This window comes from Vulpes lagopus, chromosome 9 (assembly GCF_018345385.1).
Source record: "Vulpes lagopus strain Blue_001 chromosome 9, ASM1834538v1, whole genome shotgun sequence".
In the NCBI taxonomy this organism is placed as follows: Eukaryota; Metazoa; Chordata; class Mammalia; order Carnivora; family Canidae; genus Vulpes; species Vulpes lagopus.
In genome coordinates this window covers 54,091,767-54,115,438 of record NC_054832.1, presented here as the reverse complement: position 1 = coordinate 54,115,438, position 23,672 = coordinate 54,091,767, and the positions used below count along the sequence as shown (strand labels likewise).

Below are 23,672 nucleotides of genomic sequence, written 5' to 3'. Positions count from 1 at the left end.
AAACTTTATTTTTTTTAAAAGATTTTATTTATTTATTCATGAGAGACAGAGAGGCAGAGACATAGGCAGAGGGAGAAGCAGGCTCCTCACAGAGAGCCTGATGCGGGACTTGATCCTGGAACCCCTGGGATCACACCCTGAGCTCAACCGCTGAGGCACCTAGGCATCCCAAATTAGAAACTTTAAAGAATCCGTCATATTCGACATCTAAATTTGCTTGTATTTAGTTAAGATTTTGTATCTATATTCGTGAGAGAGGTAAGTTTGTAATTTTTCTTTTTATCAAATTTCTGTTGCTCTCCTAAGAGTAGTTAGGAAGTTGTTCTCTTGGTTTTTCTTAATTATTTGAAAGAGTTTTTAAAAGATTGATGCTATTTCTTCCTCACTTAAATGTCGGCAACAATTCAACAGTAAAGGCACCTGGGCCAGGAGTTTTCTTTAGTTTTTTAAAAAACAGATTCACTAAAAAAACAAAAACAAAAACAAAAAAAACACCTTTAGGACTGTTGTGGTTTTCTGTTTCTTTGATACCTGTTTAGTGCTGTTTATCAAGGATATTGTCCACTTAATGTTGTTAAATTCATTAGCATAAAGGTCCATTATAGTATCTTCTTTTTTTTTTTTTTCAAGATTTTATTTATCTATTTGACAGAGAGAGATAGCACAAGCAGGGGGAGCGGCAGGCTGAAGGAGAAGAAGCAGCAGACTCCTCACAAAGCAGGGAGCCCGGTGTAGGGCTCAATCCCAGGAGCCCAGAATTGTGACCTGAGCTGAAGGCAGACATTTTTTTTTTTAATTTTATTTATTTATTCATGAGAGACAGAGAGAGAGAGAGAGAGAGAGAGAGAGAGAGAGGCAGAGGCACAGGGGGAGAAGCAGGCTCCATGCAGGGAGGCTGATGTGGGACTCAATCCTGGATCTCCAGGATTACGCCCTGGGCTGAAGGTGGCACTAAACCACTGAGCTACCCGGGCTGTCCTGAAGGCAGACATTTTAACCAACTGAGCCATCCAGGCATCCTGATAGTATCTTCTTTTTTTCTTCACGTTTATAAGAACCATATCGTGTACTATTTTGCATCCCTTGGTATTTTGTGTTTTCTTTTTTCCCACTTATTAATCTTGCCTTATTAGTGTTTTTAAAGAACCATCTTTTAACTTTGCTGGTTCAATGTATATTCTTGATTTTAAAAATAACATAAAAATATAGTTGAGTATTTCAATAATATGACAAAATAAATGTATTATAGCACAGGAGCCATCATTATGCATTGTGGAAAGACACTTAGAGGTAGCCATTAAAGACAGGAATAAGGTTAAGCTCCAACCAACATAGTAATTGCTATACATACAGTTAGATAGTAGATGCATAGGGATTGGAAAAGAGAAGCTAAAAGTATGATTATTAGGAGATGATTTACCTGGGAAACCCAAGAGAATCAACTGATAAGTTATTACAAACAGTAAGAGAAGCCACGGAAGTAATGAGATATAATGGTAATATACAGAAATTATTAGGTTTCATTTTTCAATAGACTCCTTGAAACATAAAAAAAGAAAGACTTCTTTATAAAAGAACAGTACAAAATAAAAATTATTTAGGAATAAACCTTTTAAAGGTATAATATTTCCACAAAGAATACATAAAAAAACCTGAAATACACAAAAACTTCTTCAAATGGATATATTTGGATAGGTAGATTCAACAGAATAAAGATATTAAGTTCCTTAAGTTGTTTATAAATGTAAAGTATAAGTTTTCCAGTTAAAAGATAGTTTAAAAAAAACTAGACAAGCTGATTCTAAAGTTCTTATGGGAAAAAATCTACTTGCAGGAATAACCAGAAAAGATTGAAATAGAAGCAGCTTAAAGTAGGGTTATCCTATCAGATATTAAAATGTTATTATAAAGTCTCAATATGTAAAACACTGTTACCGATAAAAGGATGGTCAGAACAGTGGAACAGAAGAGAAAGTTCAGAAATAGGCCCAAATACAAAAGAGAATATGATAAAGTTGTTACCAGTTCAGTGGGGGGCAAAGTCAATAAAGGATGTTGAGGCAGCTGCATAACCATGTTAAAAACAAAAAATAAAGTTGAGTCTATATGTCGCACTATGTCTCGATAAATTCCAAATCTATAAAAGATTTAAAATTTTATTTATTTATTTTTAAAATTTTTATTTATGATAGTCACACACACACACACACACACACAGAGAGGCAGAGACATAGGCAGAGGGAGAAGCAGGCTCCATGTACCGGGAGCCCGACGTGGGATTCGATCCCGGGTCTCCAGGATCCTGCCCTGGGCCAAAGGCAGGTGCCAAACCGCTGCGCCACCCAGGGAATCCCCAGATTTAAAATTTTAAAATGAAATCATGAACAACATTCTAGGGGGGGAAACATGGGAAAATTTCATTTTACCTTGGTGTGAGGTTGGGCCTTGCCAACAGTGACTATAGATCTGGAGACCATAAAAGGAACAAGTAAATTAAACTGTATTTTAAAAATAATTCTTAATATCAGAAGATCCTTAGACAAGATCAGAAGATAGTCATATTGTAGGGTAGGGCTGAGGCTAGTCTCTTATAAAGACTTAGGTAGAAATTGTTTTTTTTGTTTTTGTTTTTGTTTTTTTTTAAGATTTTATTTTATTTGAGAATGGGAGCAAGAGAGCACAAGTAGGGGATATGGGCAGAGAGAGAGCAAAAATAGACTTCTCACTGAGCAGGGAACCTGATGCAGAGCTTGATCCCAGGACCCTGAGCCAAAGGCAGATGCTTAACTAACTGAGCCACCCAGGTGCCCATAACTTAGAAATTGTTAAAAATAAGACCAGTAACCCAACAGGTAAGTTGACCAAGCACATAAACAGTTCACAAAAAAGGCATTGCACATGATTCTTAATGATATAAAAAGATGCTCAACTCACTCTTTATAAAGAAAAGCCAGATAAAACCAGAGAGAATAATTTTTCACCTGTCCAGTCAATTAAAACAACAAAAGTTTTTTTTACATACCCTCTGTTGGAGAAAGTGTGGTAAAATAGGGAAATTACACTGTTAGTGGGAGCTTAAATGGATGCAACCCCTAAGAAGTTAATTTAGCAATGTTTATTATAATTACAATTACAATTTAAAAATCTCATATAATTACGTGAAGCTTTTTTTTTTAATTAAAAATTTAGGAAGAAAATCATTTAAGCACTCCTAATAAGAAAACATTTGAAACAATATAGCATTTCTTCAAGTTTTATTTCAATTAGTTTTTTTAAAAAATGTTTTGAAATGGGTTTCTCTTTATTTGTACATAGCCTGAACCACCAAAGAAACCATCTAATTGGAGAAGAAAACATGAAGAATTCATTGCTACCATAAGAGCAGCTAAAGGCCTTGATCAGGCACTTAAAGAGGGTGGAAAACTTCCTCCTCCTCCTCCACCCTCTTACGATCCTGGTATGTGGAATATTGTAGACAGAAATCTTCATGTGAAGAGAAAATATTGATGGAATTTTTATAAATTTTAAGTTGTTACTAAGAGTTAATTTATAATAATGGAACCTGCTGAAACATAACCTTTAAAAATTGAACTATAAAATAATGGTGATAACTCAGGCATTTAGGCTTATAAAGACAACATAAGACATAAAGGCTTATGTTGGTGTTGAACATAGAAATATGATCTTTTTATCTAAATACTCATTTAAACATAAATCATTAAAATATCGTTTGAAAAATTATTGTTAGTAATTATCAAATGTTAATATCCCAGGAAATATTTGAAGATGTGCATTATCATTTGAAATGTAGTCATTTGGTAAGATTCAGATTGTTATGTTGCCTAGTTCTTTGGTATCTTCTCATCTGGGAAAGAAAAAAATCATAATACTGTTTCTAAAAGGTACATATTCATGCGGGGAAAACACCGTATAGATTGGTTTACCTAAATTATGCTTTAAATTCATATGTTACTATATTTTCTTCATTAGGTAGATAAGAGTTGCTTATTTGTTATCAAAAGCAAGGCAAGATGCTGGCAAACCTGTATAAGATATTGAGATACTGAAAGATTTAAAATTGCACGATTGATACTTTGACATTGGCTATTAGAATAGCCTAAAGAGGTAGTTATTTTAATATAACAAGTTAGCTGCATGAAAATTGTGTTACTATTCTTGATTGAGATTTATTTCTTAGTAAAGGGAAGTTCTTATAAAATAGGGTGATGAAAAACATAGCATAAGGACTATAGTCAATAATGTAATTACATTATATGGTGACATGGTAACTAAGGTGGTGTGGTTTTAATAACAGAATTGTGGAATCACCATGTTGTACACCTAAAACTAATGTAACATTGTATGTTAGCTATACTTCAATAATAATTTCTTTTTAAAAAGAAGTCCTTTAGAAAATCAAGATATGATCATTTTTAACACTTTATCATAGTGGAGAGGCTGACAAACTATTTCTATAAAGGCCCAGATAGTAAGTATCTTAGCTAACGAGGTATATTTTTATCTCTTCCATCTGTTGAGACTTCTAAGAGAAAATACAACTGTATAAAATTGATTAAACTATTTGACAGTTTTCCCCTAATTAAAATAAAAGATTTTAACAGATGAGTCTAAATTTTAAAATTTATTTTTAATGTAATGTGATTTTACTGCTTAGCTTAGTCTACGGTATAAAAATATGTAGATATGGTAAAAAACATATGGTACAGTATAAAGGCATTTAAGAAATCTTGTTTTTCTTCTATTTATTTATTCTTTTGTACTAAGGACCAACCTTTTTGGTTCTTTTCCCCCTCAAATTTGATTCTAAGCTGGGAAAAAATTAGAATTTATCATATACTAACAGACTTTTTTCTTGAACGTCTTTATTAAGTTTAGTAGTCAGATTCGGTGGTTATAAGGAAATGACAAGTTTTGCTTATCAAATGTTATTACTTTGTTAGTATCTTGAAATATATTCATAAAAACTTAAAATTCTTTATGTTTCACTTCAAGAATTATGTTATTAATCTTTCTTTTTTCTGTTTTAGATTATATTCAGTGTCCATATTGCCAGAGGAGATTTAATGAAAATGCAGCTGATAGACATATTAACTTCTGTAAAGAACAGGCAGCACGTATTAGTAATAAAGGCAAATTTTCTACTGACACCAAAGGAAAGGCAACTTCTCGGACACAGGTGAAATGCTCAATTATTTCTACAAATAAATGAGAAAATGACTCTTTGAGGTTCACAATTTTTTGCTTATGCTTTCCAGAACATTCAGCTGCAGTTTTCTTACCTGCTAAAATTTTTATATTACTGTTCAGGGATTATTAAGAAATTTGAATGTTTAATTGAGAACAAATATTTAAGACTATTAATTTTGAATGGACTTATTTAGTAGAGTCTTAAAAATACTGCATGTTGAAAAAGGTATTAGAAAAATGTAAGAAAACTAGTTAAAAATTAGTGATACTAGTAATAGTAGTACTAGTTAAAAAGTAACCTGAAGCAGATTCAGAGGACAAGGGTTTAGAAGAGTGAGAAAATGACAGTAAAAATCCACATTTGAAAATCATGTGAATACTGAATGTTTCCAAACACCTGAGTGAATGAAATCCTGGGGTCAAGTCCAGCTGCTACTTCTGAACTTTTAGGCAAGTAACATTTCATGTAAGAGAGCTTTTATTCCTTTATTTGTGAAGTAATCTATATGATTTTTGTGAGAAGCAAATGAGATGGTCTATGTGAAAACACTTCAAGAGCCATAAACCATATAAGGATTTTGTTAGATGAAATTTATACAGTACTGTTGTTTTTCATTAAGCATACTGTGACACAAAAGCTTTCATAATGTCATACCTTTTTTAAATGGATTTATTTATTTTAAAGAGAGGAGAGAAAACATGAGTGGGAGGGGAAGAGGGAGAGAGAAAGAGACTCTCAAGCAGAGAGTTTCAGAGGACTCTGAGTGCAGAATCTGAGATACAGGGTTCCATCTCAGGATCCTGAGATCACAACCCTGAGATCATGACCTGATCCCAAACCAAGAGTCAGACACTTAACCAACTGTGTCACCCAGGCACGCTGATAATGTCATATTTTTAAGCGAACTTTGTTGGCTTTCAGTAGTCTTATTTTTTTAAATTGTTACTCTAGAAATAACAGTGCATTTCTTAACTTACCCCCTCTGTGGATATTTCCACATAACTTCTCACTAATCCACTAATCTTAGTGTTAATTGTTTAATTGTTATATATATATCTATAGATAGACCCATCAATGTTCTTGATGTATGTTGTTATTCAGTATTATACTTAACCCTTTAAAAGTCAACTATCTTTTAAAGAAATTAGAAGAAAATAAATTATAATCATTTACATACATACATGCACATGTATGTTTGTGTACACCCACATACACTTTGTTTTTCTTTCTTCTGCTGCGGCTGCTGCCTGATACACATATTTTGTATTTTATTTACATATTACTCATGTATTACCATTTTCAGATCTCTTCATTTCTTCTTGTATATCTCAGTTACCATATTTTGTCATTTTCCTTCAATCTTACAAAGCTGCTTTAATATCCCAAGAGTGCAAGGAATTTTCTGGTTTGGGCAAAAAAATGAAAAAATGCCTATATTTTGCCTTTACTTCTCTATTGAGATTTTTTGTGTGTTTTTTCACTCTTACCATATTTTCCTTTAGTTTTTCTGTCTATATCCCTTTATTTTTTTAACATATTAGTAATAACTGTTTTGAAGACTTTCACTGCTTGTATGTAATACATTTATGCCCACTTGAGTTATAGTGTTGACTATTTTTTGCCAAACATAGATTATGTTTTTTGCTTTCCTTTTTCCTTTTCTTTCTTTGTCTCTCCTTTCCCCTTCCCTGCTCCTCTCTTTCCTGTAGTTAAACCCAGAATACAGTTATTAATTTTCTAGAACTGATTTTGAATGGCTTCTAGTCTCTTAGAATCTTCATTTTTTAAAATATCTTTTTTTTATTTTGTCTATAGGATAATTAAGCACTCCTTTACTTACTTCACTCCTCCACTATTAAGTTTGTAATCTGTTACTGTATTGTTTAATTTCTTGAAGTTGGCTATTTTTCTAATTTCCCATGTTACTTTTTATAGTTTCTAATTCCCTGTTAATATTTCCAGAGTTGCCTTTTATTTCTTTAAATGTAGTAAGCATAATTGTTTTATATTATGTATCTGGCAATTGTTGTATCATGTGATCTTTATAGATATGTTTTTTTCTCAATCATGGTTTCTTATATCATTATATACATAATTATTGATCATTTGGTGCTTGTTGCCCTTAAAAAATTATTTGTGAAAATTGTTCATGTGAAGAGCCTTCTTGTATCTTCCAGACATCCAAGAGTACTACCAGTCTGGAAGCACTTTAAATTGTTGGCTTAGTTTGGCTGGCCACCTAGTAATGCAGATTTATATAGTAAATCTATGTGATGGCCAGACTATTGTTATAATCTCAAATGGTGTTGGCCTACTTTTTTTTTTCTTCTTATCTGACATTCATTGCTTATAAGGTTATTTTTTATACTTTTTAGAGCACTTTTACTTGTTAGTTGAAAGGTCAGTCCAAATTGTGCCTTCTTACTATTTTATCAGAAATGAATGCCCTCCTTATTCTTTAAGCTTTTTTTCAATTTCAGGAAAAGTGTTTTTTTTTTTTTTTTTAAGGACTTTATTTATTTATTCATAGAGACACACACACACAGAGAGAGAGAGAGGCAGAGACATAGGCAGAGGGAGAAGCAGACTCCATGTAGGGAGTCCGATGTGGGACTCGGTCCCGGGTCTCCAGGATCACGCCCTGGGCTGCAGGCGGCGCTAAACCGCTGCGCCACTGGGGCTGCCCAGGAAAAGTTTTTGTAAACATAAACTTTTCACTAAGGAAATTTATTAGATTTGTGATTTGTGTAAAAACACATGAAATAATAAACACTTAACGAATACATATTTAATGAATGAAAGAAATATGTATTGAATATAACTATAAAAATAAGGTAATTTTGCTTTTCTCATCACTAAAATGGATTTATACAAAATTGTTAATCACTAGAGTCATCCTGAAAGCCTTTGTTATCCCAATGGAATTTTTGTTTTTTAAAGAATTATTTATTTATTCATAAGAGACACAGAGAGGGAGAGGCAGAGACATAGGCAAAGGGAGAAGCAGGCTCCATGCAGGGAGCCCGACGTGGGACTTGATCCCCGGACTCCAGGATCGTGGCCGGCCCTGAGCTGAAGGCAGGCACTTAACTGCTGAGCCACCCAGGTGTCCCTCCAGTGGAATTTCAACTAAATGTAGAATAGATGAAATGCAGCTCAGTAAGGAAGGAGTCTGTGTATCTGGGTCAGGGGAACAGCAAGTTACTGAGAGACAGGTGAATATGTTTTAAATGCAGCATTCAGAGTAGTATAAGGATTCAGGATAGAAACTGTAACCTGATTAGTTCTGGTATAAAGTAATAGGAAATATTATAGGAGATGGATAAGGTTAGGTTAGGATCCGGACATCTCAGAAATCCTGACAATAAAATTGAGTAAAACAATAGGAGGCCTAGGGTACCTGAATGACTCAGTCAGTTAAGCACCTGACTCTTGATTTCAGCTGAGGTCGTGATCTCAGCTGAGGTCATGAGATGAGATCTGCCTCAGGCTCTGCGCTGGGCGAGGAGTCTGCTTGAGATTTACTATTTCCCTCTTCCCCTTTCTGCTTACTCTCGCTCTGGCTCTCTCTCAAAACACACACACACATAAAAGCCAAAAAAAAAAAAAAAAAAGTAAGAGGCCTAATACTGAGAGGGGAAAATCAAAGCACCTTTTCAAATAAATATATATTTTTTCTGGTTGTAAGCCATTAAGTTAATATCTAATATGTACATAAAAACATTTAGTCCTTGCTATGTAATGGTACCAGACTCTTGCTACCAGTGCCCAGCCTAAAGATTTGACCTCTGCATCTGTAATATGCTGTACCAGCACCCTTTGTTTATGTCAGTCATTTTGCTCTTTGTTGGTAGTTCTTACCAGTTTTATTTAGCCTATTTTTAGTAGATGTGGCTCCGATATTTTAGCAGGTCTTTGTTAGGGCTTGTTGTCCATATTGTTAGTTTTGAAATCTTTCCTACTGTCTTCATTGGTATTTTAATGAGAGAACCCCTTTTAAAGATTTTTTCTTTTTTTTTTTTTTTTAAAGATTCTATTTATTCATGAGAGACACAGACTGAGAGAGAGAGAGGCAGAGACACAGGCAGAGGGAGAAGCAGGCTCCATGAAGGGAGCCCGATGTGGGGTCGGTCCCTGAGTCAAAGGCAGGCACTAAACCGCTGAGCCACCCAGGGATCCCCCGATTTTTTCATTTTAAAGAGCACATGTATGTGAGTGGGGTAAGGGCAGAGGGAAAGAATACCCAAGCAGACCCCCTCTGAGTATGGAGCTGGAACCTGGCCATCTCACAATTCCAAGATCATGATCTGAGCCCAAACCAAGAGTCTGACACTCAACTCACTGAGCTATCTGGGGGCTCCTAGATGTCCTTTTCCTTTACTTTTTTAAAAAATAATTTTTTTATTTTTATTTTAAAAAATCAGTTAACACAGTGTATTATTAGTTTCAGAGGTAGAATTTAGTGATTCATCAGTTGCCAAGTGCCCTTTTAACTCAGAAACACCTCTGAGATTTTCAAAGAAACAGTGTCTTTAAATGGCTTATCTCCAATGGGTCCTAGTCATTTGTTTTTGTTTTGTTTGTTTGATTTTTTAGTCATTTGTTCATTTGGCAGACAGCTATTGAAGATTATCTAGTTGCCAAGTGCTTAAGAAATGCCTTTTTCTGGCATAATAATGCCAAATGTGCATGGAATGTGTGTGTGTGTGAGAGAGAGAGAGAGAGAGAGAGAGAGAGAGATTGAGAGAGAGAGAGAGAGAGAAGTGTTTTTATCAAGATTTATTTTCCTGGACAGTCCTGGTGGCTCAGCGGTTTAACACTGCCTTCAGCCCAGGGCGGGATCCTGGAGACCTGGGATTGAGTCCCATGTTGGGCTCCCTGCATGGAGCCTGCTTCTCTCTCTGCCTGTGTCTCTGCCTCTCTCTCTCTCTCTCTCTCTCTCTCTGTCTCTCATGAATAAATAAATAAAATCTTTAAAAAAAAAAATATTTATTTTCCTTAAAAGGTCACATTCTAAATTTTTAAGGGTATAATATTTGACTTTAAAATTTATTTTTAGCTAACAGTTTTTGGTAGTAGCATATCTTAAATTTTATACTGATCATGGGTTTTAAAATACAGTTTGATTTTTGAATATTATGTTTAAAACCAGTTTTTCACATAAAGTGCTAAGTAGTCTAAATATGTATTGGGCTAAATCTCAAGTACAGTAATCACTTTATAGTTGATGCATAGGGCCAGAACTAAAGTGGCATGAGTCTTAATTCCTGTTCTATTGTTAAGTTAGGGTCTAACCTTGGGCAAGTTCATTTTGTTATATTGGAGCAGATGATCAATAAGATATTTTAGTATTCAGTAACCGTAACATTTGGCTCAGGTAAGAAATAGTAAAATAAAATTGATAATGATATCTTTCTAGAGAGTAAAGAAGAAATAAGTACCTTATCTTTCCTCAACCCATAGTCTATTCATCTAACATGATCTGGTGAGGATAATGAAGCCAGAATTAGCTCTTTTCTCTTCACATTCAGGAAATCCATAAGGCAGCTATTGTAAAACTTGTCCAGACTTTTCTTGTGAATTATTATCATTAGGAAATATGGCTGGATTATATATATCAAATACAAAATCACACCCAGGAATATGTAAAAATTTTGACCTTTAAATCTGCACTACTAAGTGAGCATCATTGGGTGTTTTTAAGTTTTCCTGTTAATATTTGTTTGGCATTTAAATATCTTAACATTGGAGACATATTTTCCATTTGGCCTATTTTTTTTTTTTTTCTGTGAACTGGGCAGAGCTCCTCTTAGTTTATTTTAGCAGCAGAACAGCTGAGCCAAACTTTTAGTACATTAGTTTTGAGATGGAACATATTTTGGGAAACCTTTCTCTGAGGTTATGTGTTTTATTTTAGTCTATACTTTTTCAATTTGGGTAAGTCAGTAGCTAATTTAAAAAGTTGCTCAGTTAAGGGTATGTGAGCTTTTGAAATAATAGTTTATAACCTATAATCAAAAAGTGATGTTGATAAAATGTTTATTTTCATTATTTTAGTATAAGCCTCCTGCACTTAAAAAGTCAAATTCTCCTGGAACTGCGTCATCAGGATCTTCACGATTACCACAACCAAGTGGCACTAGCAAAACTGTTGTAGGTAATGAACTTCATAAAATAACTTTTGTTTTTTTGGAGGGATAGAAATGAAGCTAGTGTCCTGTTCTGGATTATTAAAATAGATTTATAATTAGGAAGAAATGTGGAGGATAAGTAATTCTTTCTGGGTAAAAATAAAGTAACTTTTAATAACTTCTACTTAAGATACTTTGTAGTACTGTTTTTCCATCTTGAATGTCCATCCTGGATGTTGTTCTTGATAAATCACTTCTTCAGAGTACTCAACCAAGTTCTTGTCTTCTTTGACTACAGTATTTTTCCCTCATTTCTGTGTATACTGCTCTGAACCTGACAGTTGTCCTAATAGATACATGCTTAATGAATTAAAGATATCGACTAACTGATGTGTACTTTTATTTTTATATGAATTATAATAAAGAAGTTAAAAATGAAGAATGTTATATGTTATTCTCTGAAATTCCATTTTTAAAAATCTTTTCTTAGTTGATAACTTGTTTTGATTTATTGCCAGAAAGATCTATTGCCACTAAAGCATTGTTTTCCTTGTCAGATGCTCTGTTTTCTGTGATCTTTCTTTTCCAGAATGTTGTTAAAACTAATAACTTTTTTATTATAAGGTGTGCCTTCAGGTAAAGTGTCTTCTGTTAGCAGCTCTTTGGGAAACAAACTTCAGACCTTATCTCCCTCCCATAAAGGGATACCAGCCCCTAATGTAGGGTAAGTCTATTTGAATTTAATTGATTAATAATACACACACACACACACACACACACACACACATATATGTAAATGATACTAAAGTTTTATTTTGTTTAGGCAGTTGGCTTTTTTATTAACCTTGATTTTCTTTGTAAAGTTAATTTGTCTTTTAACATATTGCTGATCAGGGGCACATACATTACTATTGAGGGTCTAAATTAAGGTAACTATTTTGGAGAAAAATCTAGTGGCATGTATCAGGAGCCCAAAACACATTCATAGTTTTTGAATAATTTTACTTCTGGGAATCTAGTCTAAGGAAATCATTTGAAATATGGAAGATTTCCATAATAACCATTTCTTATGGAACAATATGTATCAGGCACTGTGCTAGACATTTTTCATATATTTTTGTTAAAACCATCCCACATGGCACCATAGGATAAGGGGATCAGAGAAGCAAAGTAATTTGCTCAAAGCTACACAGCTATTATAAGAGTTGGAAGTAGGATATAAATTAGAGCTTTTGGCTCTAAACAGTTATCTCTTTCATATGGTTTTATTACGATTTAAAAAAAAATAAAATCACCTAAATTTCTAACTTTGTTTGGGAAGCAAGTTAAAAATATATATACATTTATGTAATCATAAAATGTATATAGATTTTAAAGGGGATGATTCTATCAGAGGAGAAGAATGTAGAATCCAAACTGCATGTATAGTGGGATAGAAACTGTAAAAATGTATGTAGACAAAAAGACAAAATATGCTAAAATATTAACAACGGATAATTATTTTCCACTTATTTAATACTTTTTACTTTTTATCTAAGTTCTATATACATGGCTTTTAAGAAAGTAGCATAATTAAGCTTTCCACAATTATTTTAATGTGGAAAAAATTGTTGGTAACACTAGAGATTCAAAAACTCCTCCTGTCTCAGTAGAAACTCCCTTTCTCTTCCATTTTGGTGAATCAGAAAATTATGGGTTACCATGTAATCATTAGAACAAGGGCCTATGTCTGTATGTTACAGATACTGATAAAGTTATTTAGGAAATACAGCACACATTATTTACAGATATGAGTTATCACTTTTTTTTTTAAGGTAGGAAATATATATGTAGAGTTATTTATCAAGGGAGAGCAACTGTCTTTTGTTTCCTAATTTGGAAAGTACAAGACCTAAAGGGAGTTTAATGTAATTATCATTATAAAAAAAAAAATCAACTAACAAGGTCTCACTTTAAATGTTTTTTTTTTTTGTTGTTGTTGTTGTGCTTCCAAAAAGAAGACACAGGCTATCCTTAAGAAAGAGATGATCAGTTGAACAGATGGTTAAAAGTAAAATGTTTTCATCTTTCAGTGGTAAAAAACTAATTTGATTTTATTTTTTTAGTTTCCCTACTGAGTTGACTCATAATTTTTAATTAAAGTGTAGATGGCAATATGTATTTTAACTTTTACAAATCCTTTTTACTATATCACAGAATTGCCTTCCATGTTGAATTATAGTTTCATTTACACTTGATTATGAATTAAAAGTTGAAAATTTTTAGTGCCTTTCCTCTCATACTGGTCATTTTTTCAGTTGGCTGTATTAAATTGCACACACCCTACCCTGTATTCTTAATAAGGCATGTTAAGCTGGCTGGTTAATGAAAAGTGGAACTGACTTTGGATTAGAAAATTAGGCTTCTAGATCCTACTTTGCCAATGAATAGCCATATGACTCTGTTCATACCTCTTCTGTCTCACTCATGACATTCTGTGACTCTGCTTAGACCTTGGCAACTATCTGATACAATCTGACCAACATTTATATAATTCCTAGGAGAAAATTTGTTTTTACTAACAAGCAAAGACTTTGAGCACAGCAATTTTATAAATTATGCACTCTTAAAAAAAAAAAAAAAAAAAAAAAAAAAAAATTATGCACTCTTAAAATGCCATGAAGATTTAAAATTTCTGGTTGTCTGACATCATATTAAACTGTCAAACATAACTGTGTAAATCCCAATTGTACATTTTATATGTATAGTCCTTACATATTAGAAGAATGTTTCCAACTATCACAAAGAGCCTTGGTTGCTTGTGGCCAATATATTACCATATTAACTGGAACATTACTATATTAAATAGAACTGTTCATGTCTATCTATTTAGTGGCAGAGTTGTCTTTTTCTAAAGAATTATTGAGCATATTGATTTTGTTATTTATTGATCATACTGTTTTTTTCTTTTTTTTTAAGATTTTATTTATTTATTCATGAGAGACACAGAGAGAGAGAGAGAGGCAGAGACACAGGCAGAGGGAGAAGCAGGCTCCATGCAGGGAACCTGATGTCGGACTTGATCCCGGGTCTGCAGGATCACACCCTGGACTGAAGGTGGCACTCAAACCGCTGAGCCACCGGGGCTGCCCCATACTTTTTTTCTTTTGCTAGATTGTAAGCTCTGTGATGGCAAAGCTCTGTGTATCTGCCTTGCTTACAGATATAACTATAAAGTGTAATATAATTCCTGGCATATAGGCACACAATAAATTTTTGATGAATAAATGAAACAAATAATAAATTAAATCCCTCATTTGTCAACTTGTTGGCACATCATAGAATCATGGTCCTGTCCTGGTGGGATAATTAGTTGAAGTTTGTATGGCAGTCATTATTTCTGTTGACACAGATGATTCAGGATTGAGTAAAGGTGGAATTAAGATATATGGTTAGTTGTAATGTCGAAGAAATTGAGCACCTTCTAAGATTAGTAAAATAGAGTCATTACAGTAACTTGAGATTGTTTAAAGTGTTGTGTATATAATCTTTATTATGGCCATCTTTAATCATGCTATCAATGATCTTTAATATTTAGCATATGTTAGAATCATACTGCAGAAAAATATATCTTGGACAAATTCTCATTTATGTGGTAATTAACTTCTAGATAACTTGTGGGTTAACTGATGTTATTGGATTTTTTTTAAGCAAAAAATACCCTCAGTGGAAAAAATGTTCCCTATTGTAAAAGATAACTGTCTTTAATCCTAGGAAATTTTACAAATATGGTGAAACACAAAGCTTTTAAATAAATATTACATATTTGAATTGTGTCACAGAATTTACACAGTCTTGAGATTTGTGTTTACTTCGTGGCTAATTACCAGCTAACTTGTGAATTTTATCTGATAATTTACAGTAGCTAAAATATCAAATATCAAAGATTTACTTCTGTTCAGTTACTAATAAAAACACATTTACTTTGGAGTTAGACTAGTAGATACAGTAAAACTAGAGCAACAGAATGCTTTGAAGAAGAATTTCTTAGTAAATTGAATTTAGTTTCTCTTTTATATTGATAACAGTAAGAAACAAATATCTGGTTAAGTACATTTTTGTGTAAGTGGAAACAGGTTTTTCTCATAAACCAATCTTTTGATATGTGAATTGAATTTGTGTGGAGCATTGTTTAGATTTTTGTGAACTTCTCTATCATTTAAATTGATTGATATAGAAATCCCTAAAACAACCTAGAATTGCAGAGTATGGCTTCTTACATGGATAACAGTGATTGAGGCTATTGGTTTTTGCCATGTATATAGGATTTGTAAGTTTAGGATCAAAAGTAGAAGTATGACGCATTTCACAACTTCAAATGCGTCAGAACATCATAACTGTAGGGTTTTCAGGATAGAAAATATGAACTGGTAAATTCTTTTCCAATATTCTTTCTTAAGTCATCTTTCTATAATATCTACTCATAGGCTTGCAGTAGTCTTATAAGACTGAGTGGCTTACATACTCCTGAGTGATTCACTCTCATGTTATCAGCAATAAACAAGGACCTTCCTAAGGTCAAAGTTCATTTCAAATTAAAACCTATTCCAGTAAGTTGATATCATCACCAAATATTTCTTAAAAAGTGAATTCATGGGATGCTTGGGTGCATCAGTAGTTGAGTGTCTGCCTTAGTGGCATGATCCCAGGGTCCCAGGATCAAGTCCTATATTGGGCTCCCCACAGGAATCCTTCTCCCTCTGCCTATGTCTCTGCCTTTCTTTCTCTCTCTGTGTTTCTCATGAATAAATAAATAAAATCCTTAAAAAAAAAAAAAGGTGAATTCATTCTCAGCTATAAATATTTGGAAGCTTGGCAAATATACTATTCATATTGTGGCAGTTATATGCAACTACAGATTTTAAATTAAAAAGTCTTGGTCAAAATTACAGTTTATCATCTATAGAAATGCATTGGCTTGACAAAAAGTAACGTATATTTGTCTGGAATTACAAGAGAATGTAGTGCTATGATATTTCTCATAACTCTTTAATATATCCAATATCCAACTTTAAAAATCATCACTGAAAATCTTCAAATCTTCAAAATCTTAAAACACTGGCATTCTCTCATATGTGGAATTTTTTTAAAGATTTATTTTATTTATTCGTGTAAATTTATTTATTCAGATGCTCAACCACTGAGCCACCAAGGTGTGCCTCTCATATGTGAAATTTTTATATATATATATATTTTAAAGATTTTATTGATTTATTTAAGAGAGACACACAGAGAAAGAGAGGTAGAGACATAGGCAGAGGGAAAAGCAGGCTCCATGCAGGGAGCCTGATGCAGGACTTCATCCCTGGACACCGGGATCAAACGCTGAGCCAAAGGCAGACGCTCAATGGCTGAGCCACCTAGGTGTCTCAAATTTTTATATTTTAGAACAGGGATCCTCTTGAACTATGACCTGAGACCCAAGTCCTGCCAACAACTGGTTTTATTGAAACATGGCTACACCCAATTATTTATGTATTGTCTATGGCTGCTTTTCATGCTACAATGGCACAGATGAGTATTTGTAACAAAGATAGCATAGTCCATAAAACCTAAGATATTTATTGTCTGGCCCTTCTTTCTTTTTTTAAGATTTTTTATTTATTTATTCATTCATGACAGACACAGAGAGCGAGAGAGAGGCAGAGATACAGGTAGAGGGAGAGGCAGGCTCCATGCAGGGAGCCCAACAGCCCAACGTGGGACTTGATCCCAGGTCTCAGGATCATGCCCTGGGGCTGAAGGTGGCGCTAAACCGCTGAGCCACCCAGGCGTCCCCTTGTCTGGCCCTTCATAGGAAAAAATTAAGTCATGTGGAATATCTGGAAAGTTTGACTATGGGTTGACTAGCGTCCATGGAACCAAAGGATTCTTTTAAGTTTTAATAATCCATCGTATTTCTGTTCTTGAGTTGAAAGAACAACAAGAAATTAAAAAATATTTTGTTGTTTACTCTGACCAAATCTAGATGCCAATTTAAGGGCATATCCTTGAATTTCATATGGCATTGAAATCATATGTATATCAGATTGCTTAGTCTGCACCAGATATGTGCTGTGTGAGTGGACTTAGTTGACTTCAAAATATCCTCTTTTTAGCAGTAACAAGACTACTTCTTCTGAATAGATTTCTTTATTTCTGTCTGAATTTCTTTCAGCTCTTGGGTATATAACAAACATTACCAAGTTGGAACTTTTAAAAGAAAAATGGCATAGAGGTAATCCATAATGGATTACTATCAGATTGAAATTATATTTCTCAAACTTTGTGAATATGTGTATACAAATCACACAGACATATACATAGGTAGGTAGATCATCTGAGTTAAATTTTTTAACACAACTGTATGGACAACAAAAAAAATCATTGGAACCTGCCATTCAACTAGGTTTTCAAAATCTGAAAATACTGATTAATTCTCTCATATATGGAAAATATGTAATACTTGCATTAGATAATTACTTTTAGATTTTTATTAGATTTTACATATCTCCTTTCTCAAATTGAACTTTGTTGTGTCATATGTAAGATTTGAGTAGTTCTTATCATATTAGAGAAATGTTTTAAAAATGTAGTTTTAAATTTTCTAAATCTTAATTTCAATACTTATGAGAAAAACATAAGATCTTTTATTACTTATTCCAAAGCAACAGATATCTTTTGTGAGATAACCACTGTTTGGAACAATAATATTTTGATAATTGTTAAGCAATTCAAATAAAAATCTGATTTTTACTTAATTTTTACTAAATAAGTAAAATTTCTAGTAATCTTTTACAAATAACCCATCAAATTTTAATTTGAAACATTTTAGAAATTATATAAAACATATATTTAATGAAGACTTTTATAAGTTTTTTGAGCATAGTTGACATAGAATGTTAAATTAGTTTCAGGTGTACATCATAGTGATTAACTTTTCAGTATGTTATGCTCACTATAGGTGTAGCTACCATCTGTCACTAAACAACACTGTTACAATAGCATTGACTATATTTCTGATGCTGTGCCCTTTTTTTAAAAGGTTTTATTTGTTTATTTGACAGAGCATGAGCAGGGGGAGCAGCTGAGGGAGAGGGAGAAGTAGACTCCCCACTGAGCAGGGAGCCTGATGCTGGGCTTGATCCAGGACCCTGGGATCATGACCTGAGCTGAAGGCAGAGGCTTAAATGACTGAGCCACCTAGGCAGCCCCCCCGACACTGTATCTTTTGTTCACTTGACTTATTCATTCCATAACTGGGATCCTATATCTCCCATCTCACTCACCTATTTGCCCTTTTCCCGATCTCCATCACCTCTGGCAATCATCGGTTCATTCTCTGTATTTATAGGTTTGATTCTGTTCTTTGTTTATTCATTTGTGTTTTAGATTCCACACAAGAGTAAAATCATATAGTATTTATCTTACTCTGACTTATTTCATTTAGTATGATATCCTCTAGGTCCATCCATATTGTCCCAAATGGCATAATCTCATCCATTTTATGGCTGTGTAATATTCCACTGTGTGTGTGTCTGTCTGTCTGTCTGAACACCACATCTTAAAGCATTTTTAAAAAATTTTTATTTATTTATGATAGTCACAGAGAGAGAGAGAGAGAGAGAGAGAGAGAGAGAGAGAGAGGCAGAGACATAGGCAGAGGGAGAAGCAGGCTCCATGCACCAGGAGCCTGACGTGGGATTCGATCCCGGGTCTCCAGGATCACGCCCTGGGCCAAAGGCAGGCGCTAAACCGCTGCGCCACCCAGGGATCCCTCTTAAAGCATTTTTTAAAAGCTTTAAAATGTCTTAAATAATGTGATGTAAACACCTAATGCAAGCACCATCATCGGCAAAGTATTTATAATAACTTTTATAATAAAATAACCTGCTATGTATGGGATACTGAAAAAACATACAAGTGAATAAAAGGTGTCCCTCTGTAGAGACCCTTATAATCTAGAGCAATGACAGATTCTTTTTAGATACTAAATTCCATGGGAATAAACATCAGGTCTGTTTTATATCCCTAGAATGTAGCATAGTGCCTGATACATAGTAGGTGCTCAGGATTTGTAGAGTTAATAAATAGAATGCAAGAAGCAAATAAGAATGCATTGGAGCAAATAAGCGTCCCTTAAAGAGTATCCTTTTAAAATTACCGAGTAGTGATCTGTTATTCAGTAGTCATTTAGGATAGTTCTCCTACCTTCCTAGTTTAATTTTCCCTGCTTCCTACAATGAATGAATATTGGTCGGTGGTAGTATATAGGATTCAATTATTTGGTTGATGTAAAATAATGGCGTCTCTACAAACCTGCAGTTTTTCCTATTTTTCTCCAGATGGAGCTCCTTTATACTTTTGGTTTTAAAAAAAATAGAAAACCAGATGGCATGGCCACTTAACATTTCTATGTTAATTTTTCCGATTGCCACCCATGTTTTTTCTATACATCATGCTTTACATTTCTCTATGTAAATTTCATAAATAGCAATTCTTTGTTAGAAATAGAAAGTAAGATAGAGGTAAAAATATAAATATCACTTATTTGATTCCTTACTTTATATTTGGAATTTAAAAATGCAGGGCAAATTATAAAATAATAAAAAGAGAAAGGTACTATGCAATCAGGGAAGGAGAAAAACTAGATTATTTGTGAACTTCATATGAAGAAACATCAGATTAGTCTTATATACCAAAACAATAACTTTTTTTTCAAAATAATAACTTTTAGTTCACTTTTAGCTTCAACAAGTTTTATTTTAAACAGTTGTTGTCCTTCTTAAGTTTTTTTTGTTTTGTTTTGTTTTGTTTTTTTTACTAATTCCATTGCCTTGCTGTGTATAAATGTCTCATTTGGATGTTCATCTAAAACTGGCAGGGTGTCTTACATAGTCAGAATTTTTATATAAAATAGTCTAATAGTGGACATTGTATGGACTATCTAAGGATTCTTTTTGATAGCCCTTACCCTAGAGGTCCAATAATTAAGAGCTTGGGGGGTAGATTTCTGATGAACCAGAATAATGTCTAAAACAATTTTTAATATAAAGAAACAAACAGTAGCAATCTCCTTATGGGTACACCTTTATATATTTTAATAGTAAGATGGACAAGTTAGGCCCTCCACTTCGAACTGGAAGACATGTGCAAAGGTTGTATGACAGTGATACAAAATCAGACAATGCCATCAAAAGACATGAGTTATTACCCATTTACAAGTAAGTATTTGTAACTCAGTTTGGTTAATCTTTTTCAGATATTTCCTTAAGGGCTTTATATAATTGAATACTATAAACTTATATATATATTTTTATATATAAAAATATATATTATATATTTTTTAAAAATCTTATTTAAATCATTTTTAAGCCAAGAAGTGCTAAATAATCTTATGGATCTAAAACACTGATGTTAGATGAACATTTCTATTCTAAATAAAACTTTTTAGCATACCTTTATTTCTATTAAATTTTAACTTTTAGAGGGGTTATGTAGCAGCCACCTTTAATAATTGCTACTATTTTTGTGAAGCTTTCTTTTAGGAGTATATATATATTTTTAAATATTTATTTGAGAGAGAGAGAAAGAGAATGCACAGGGTGAGAGGGGCAAAGTAAGAGAAAGAGAGAATCCCAAGCAGACCCATGCTCATGTGTAGCCGGATGTGAGTCTTGAGCCTATAACCCCAAGATCATGACCTGAGCTGAAACCAAGAGTCAGATGCTTAACCTACTTTGCCCAGGCACACCTTAGGATTAATATTTTTAAAAAGAAGAGTATAGGGGATATTATGTCACACATAATAGGTGATACTCTTCATTATTTTTCAGTTGAGAAGATGATTATTATAAAAAGACAGAAAACAGGGGATTCCTGGGTGGCTCAGCGATTTGGCGCCTGCCTTTGGCCCAGGGCGTGATCCTGGGGTCCCAGGATCGAGTCCCACGTCGGGCTCCCAGCATGGAGCCTGCTTCTCTCTCTGCCTCTCTCTCTCTCTCTCTCTCTCTCATAAATAAATAAATAAATAAATAAATAAATAAATAAATAAATAAATAAATAAATAAGAAAGAAAGAAAGAAAACAAAGAGGTTTTAGAAAATATTCAGTCCAGGGATTCTGTTTTGGTTAAATAGCTACAAATTCCACATAAAACCAAGAAAAGTTAAGTTATTGCCAAGGACACTCTCCTTTCTGGACTGGCTCAGAAAGCCAAAAAGAGAGGCCAGTGGCAACAACAGTCACCATGGAACTCTTCCAAAGAAGTCTTCACGGTTTTCTCATTTGGGCTCCAATACCAAATCTAGCTCTCTCATTTTAAGATGATGAGATTTGAGTCAGATAAATTACTTACTAAAGTTGAAAAATGTATTATTAAACAGAGTTCACTTAAAGTTAACTTTTAAACCAACTCCTACTACAGAATTCTCTTACCACATATGAAAAGAAGAGTAAATTTAACTAAATATAAAATAAAGATGGGAGAAGTCTTTAAAATATTAGCAGCAGCTGTGTGTTATTTTTAAGTAGTTAGTGATAAATTATGGAAGGAAGAATTTGTGCCCTGAGCCATTTTTCATAGTACTGTTGTTTCTCTGTTCCCTCTGAAGCATATCTCGAAGAAATACTGACTAGCAGTAAGGTAGAGTAAGTATAATTCCAAAATTAAATCTTCTTTTATTATTGTTTGACCTACAATAAGCAGATTGCAGATACAGAATAAGGGTAGCACTTTTCAAACTCTGGACAGGAGCAAAAATGTGTTGACCATGTGAGACTGAGATAACATGTTTTAAATCAATACTGTTCTTCCCAGTCTCTTAAGAATGATTCTTGACCTCTTAGAAATTGTTACTAAAAGTACATGATAGATATTTAGTAGTGATTATTATTATTGATACCCTTATTTTTCTCTAATTTCTAAATTATTTTCTAATTATTTGAATAACTTCATTAATACAGTGAGATTATGTGTGTATATCCATAGGTGTGTTTGTATTATCTGTGTATGTCATGTATGTATTATATGAAAATGATAAGATTTCTAACAAGGCTTTATTCTAGAGCCAAAAAAAAAAAAAACAAACAAACAAACAACCGTTTCCTTCCTATTCCTCTTAGGACTCTCACTGGAGGAATCACAGTGAGATTGTTTGGCACATGATTTTTTTAGAGAAGTTCCTAAAAAGGTACCTAGCACTTCCGCAACATCCCTAGAGGGGCTTAAGAGTAGACTTCATAATTAGACTGTCAGTGGCTGTTTGAGGAGGTCCAGGGTAACCCATTCATGCACTGTGATTCTTGTCAAAGTTTAGGAATAATGTTAAGTACTATTAAAAGCAACCTCTCTTTGAACAACAGACAGCATTGCATATTGAATATAGTAAGATTTGTAATATGACCCACCTAAATTCAAGTGCAAATACTGTGACCTTACAGTAGATTTGCAGCTTATTTAATTTCTCTAAATACAATTTTCTTCCAGTTTAAAATGAGAGTAATATCTTCTGAGGTTTCTGTGAAGATTAAACCAAGTGAAGTATGCATAGTACCTGGCATCATATTTTGCATTTGAGAAACAGTAGATTTTGTTATTACCTGCATGTATTTTGGAGTAGCTATTTGGAATTTCCACTTTCCCAACTTTGCTCTATAAGAAGGAAGAATTTCAGCTATAGTTTAAGAACTTACAATCTAAAGGAATTTTAAAAAGTATCCTGCTTGTTCATATAACAAAATATTGCACATCTCTGAAATGAAAAGATTTGACCAAATCTCTAAGGGGGGAAACTAGCTCTTTATTTAACATCTGACCCCAAGTTCGGTAACATACTGTATAGGTCAGCTTGGTTAAGTTGCTTTTAACTGTTCTTTGTTTCAGTTGCCTCAGTTCTAAAATGGAGTTATTAATATGACTTACTCCATTGGATTATTAGGATTAAGTAAGTTTATATATGAAAACAATTAGAAATCTAACTATACTAAATGTAGTAAGCAGCATTTTGTAAATGTTAACTAGGAACAGTAAATAATAGCCATAGTAGTTATAATAGTATCATCAGCTATTCTGAATGTTTGTATAAATTGCAATTGATATCCATAACTTCTAAGGTAAGTGAGGATAGTCATATTTTAGAAAGAGGAAACTTGAACACGGCTTGGCCACTACCTCCACATTAGTCAGTAGCATTTGGGATTTGAATCGAGGTTCATCTGAATCCCAAATCCTATACTTTGACCATTGTACCATCATTCAACCGTCTAAGCTTTCTGATTCCTGAAGATTCATAAAGGAAATTCAGTGATGATCC

General features: G+C 33.4%; 2 protein-coding genes across 3 annotated transcripts in view; one reads left to right on the top strand and one right to left on the bottom strand.

The window, feature by feature from the left end:
* IL7 (interleukin 7) overlaps positions 1–23,672 on the bottom strand; it is a 99,772-nt gene that overhangs the window by 4,936 nt on the left and 71,164 nt on the right. The window lies entirely within an intron of this gene.
* ZC2HC1A (zinc finger C2HC-type containing 1A) overlaps positions 1–23,672 on the top strand; it is a 48,148-nt gene that overhangs the window by 13,481 nt on the left and 10,995 nt on the right. The window contains exons 4-8 of one of the 2 annotated variants that reach the window (XM_041769005.1): positions 3,316–3,457; positions 5,049–5,197; positions 11,267–11,366; positions 11,965–12,064; positions 20,466–20,582. In XM_041769005.1, coding sequence (XP_041624939.1) covers positions 3,316–3,457; positions 5,049–5,197; positions 11,267–11,366; positions 11,965–12,064; positions 20,466–20,582 — 608 coding nt within the window. The remainder of the gene's footprint in view (positions 1–3,315; positions 3,458–5,048; positions 5,198–11,266; positions 11,367–11,964; positions 12,065–20,465; positions 20,583–23,672) is intronic. The other variant, XM_041769004.1, reaches the window with a different exon arrangement.